Here is a 1880-nt window from a genome sequence, read left to right on the forward strand (position 1 = left end):
TTTGTTGGAGATGGTAAGTCCCTTTGAGGTGGACTTTGTAAACCTATAACATGCTCAAAAAAGATACATAACACAATTAAGGAAAGAGGAAAAGCCAGAAAAGCATAATGAGCACTTTACTTCTTACAAGTAACTCTCAATACATGAATAGAGTACTCACCCTTTTTACCAATGTTTTTCAGCTCAACCACAGAATATGTGACATCCTTGGATTCATCTGAAATGTAGATTTTTTTTTAATGTGTTGTAATGGATTGTTAATCAATCATGCAATCAGCTTATGCTAAAGTTGAATTTGCAACTCCTCCGTGTTTAACAAAGTATTTACTGTACCATGTTCAGGTTCTCCAGGGACTTTGATTGTTTCATAGAAACAAGCATCACCTACAGAGCATTGAAAATCAAGCTACGGTCACATTAATAACTTTAATCCCGCTTAACTTTAATAACGTTTCCATAATTTAGACAACAGATCACCAGAAATGTAAATGATTGGTTTAGAGTTCATGATACATCATAAAATTAGGATGAGGATTAAGGCTGACCAGGGTGAAGAGAAGCATAATCTTTGTGTTTAGTTTCTTCCTGGTTGATCATGTGGTCTGTTCCAGGGCTCTGATTGGTGCTCGGAGACCTAGTGGGCCAGAAACACAGAAGTCAAGTGGCTTTAATAAGGAACATGTAATGTGCTGCTGTTTTGTTCAGAATGAGAGAAGAGAGTGTTGCACCAACCTGCTGAAGCAAGAATCTGTAAAAAAAGACATTTGCTGTTAAATTGTTTTGAATTGTATAATGTTCTAATGTTACTACAGGACATGTAGTTAGATCAGAATCAATCTAACGTCAGAAGGAAAGGATCTCACCATTTGACTTTCTGTAGCAACACAGTAACAGCAGTAGGAGAAGAATCAGTAAAACTCCACAAACCAACCCAACAATCAACAGCACAGGAAATGGAGAGATTTCTTCAGGTCTGGACCCTGTTAAGATGAATATTATATATCATTTAATAGTGTTTCTCAAATAGATCTTGTGTGTAGCGTTAGAATAAGAAATGATGACTCTAATTTAAATAGACACACAAATACAAACATTCTTACAGATGTTAAATGTACAAAAAAGAGAACTTACACTGAAATACACATCCCATACCTTTCACTTCTAATCTAATGTTTGTAACTCTGTGTTTCATTATTGAATATCCAAAAGCATTAAACAATTTCTCAAACTAATATTTAAATCAGATGGAACTAAACCAACTTCTAATTCAGTTATTACTTTTCTGTCTCAGACTGTAACGCAGCTTACAAAAAAGAAACTTTAACCATACTCACGTGTTACTGACATCCAGCTCTCTTCTGACGTCAGACTCGACCGACCTGGTGACTTGTTTCCTTTACATTTATAAAAACCTTCATCTGACTTTGACACTGCAGAGATAGTCAGCTCCCCTCTTGTATTGTTTTGGATGAGTTTGTCATTTTTATAGAAATCCACATTATAAAGAACATTTTCTGTCTTCAACTTGCAGCCAAGAGTGACAGAATGTCCCTCGGCCACGGGAAGGACGGGGCTCACCAGGATAACATCATCGTCTGTAGAAAGATCTAGGAATAAGAGGTTCAGGTCAGAGAGATCAGCTGGTGCAGGGTGAACAAGCTGAAGTGCACGATGAGAACAAATAAATAATTCTACAACAAAAACGAATTCTCGCTATGTGAATGATGGGGAAGGTGACACTTTGGTAATTAACAGAGTTAAAAATTACTATATTAGCTAATTAGCTATATTGGTTGAATGTGTTCACACATTTAAAAAAAATAGTGAATTTTGTGTCAGTGTGCTACAGATCGGTCTACGGAGGGAACAGAAGGGTTTAT

The 1880-nt window shown here is 36.3% G+C and overlaps 1 protein-coding gene across 3 annotated transcripts in view; it reads right to left on the bottom strand.

The window, feature by feature from the left end:
• LOC116706950 (Fc receptor-like protein 5) overlaps window positions 1-1880 on the bottom strand; it is a 10264-nt gene that overhangs the window by 1456 nt on the left and 6928 nt on the right. For 2 of the 3 annotated variants that reach the window (XM_032544023.1, XM_032544020.1), the window contains 6 exons: window positions 1335-1607; window positions 864-980; window positions 733-748; window positions 546-634; window positions 334-384; window positions 161-217 (listed from right to left, as the gene is read on the bottom strand). In XM_032544023.1, coding sequence (XP_032399914.1) covers window positions 161-217; window positions 334-384; window positions 546-634; window positions 733-748; window positions 864-980; window positions 1335-1607 — 603 coding nt within the window. The remainder of the gene's footprint in view (window positions 1-160; window positions 218-333; window positions 385-545; window positions 635-732; window positions 749-863; window positions 981-1334; window positions 1608-1880) is intronic. The other variant, XM_032544022.1, reaches the window with a different exon arrangement.

The sequence above is a fragment of the Etheostoma spectabile genome, chromosome 19 (genome assembly GCF_008692095.1).
Source record: "Etheostoma spectabile isolate EspeVRDwgs_2016 chromosome 19, UIUC_Espe_1.0, whole genome shotgun sequence".
Lineage (NCBI taxonomy): Eukaryota > Metazoa > Chordata > Actinopteri > Perciformes > Percidae > Etheostoma > Etheostoma spectabile.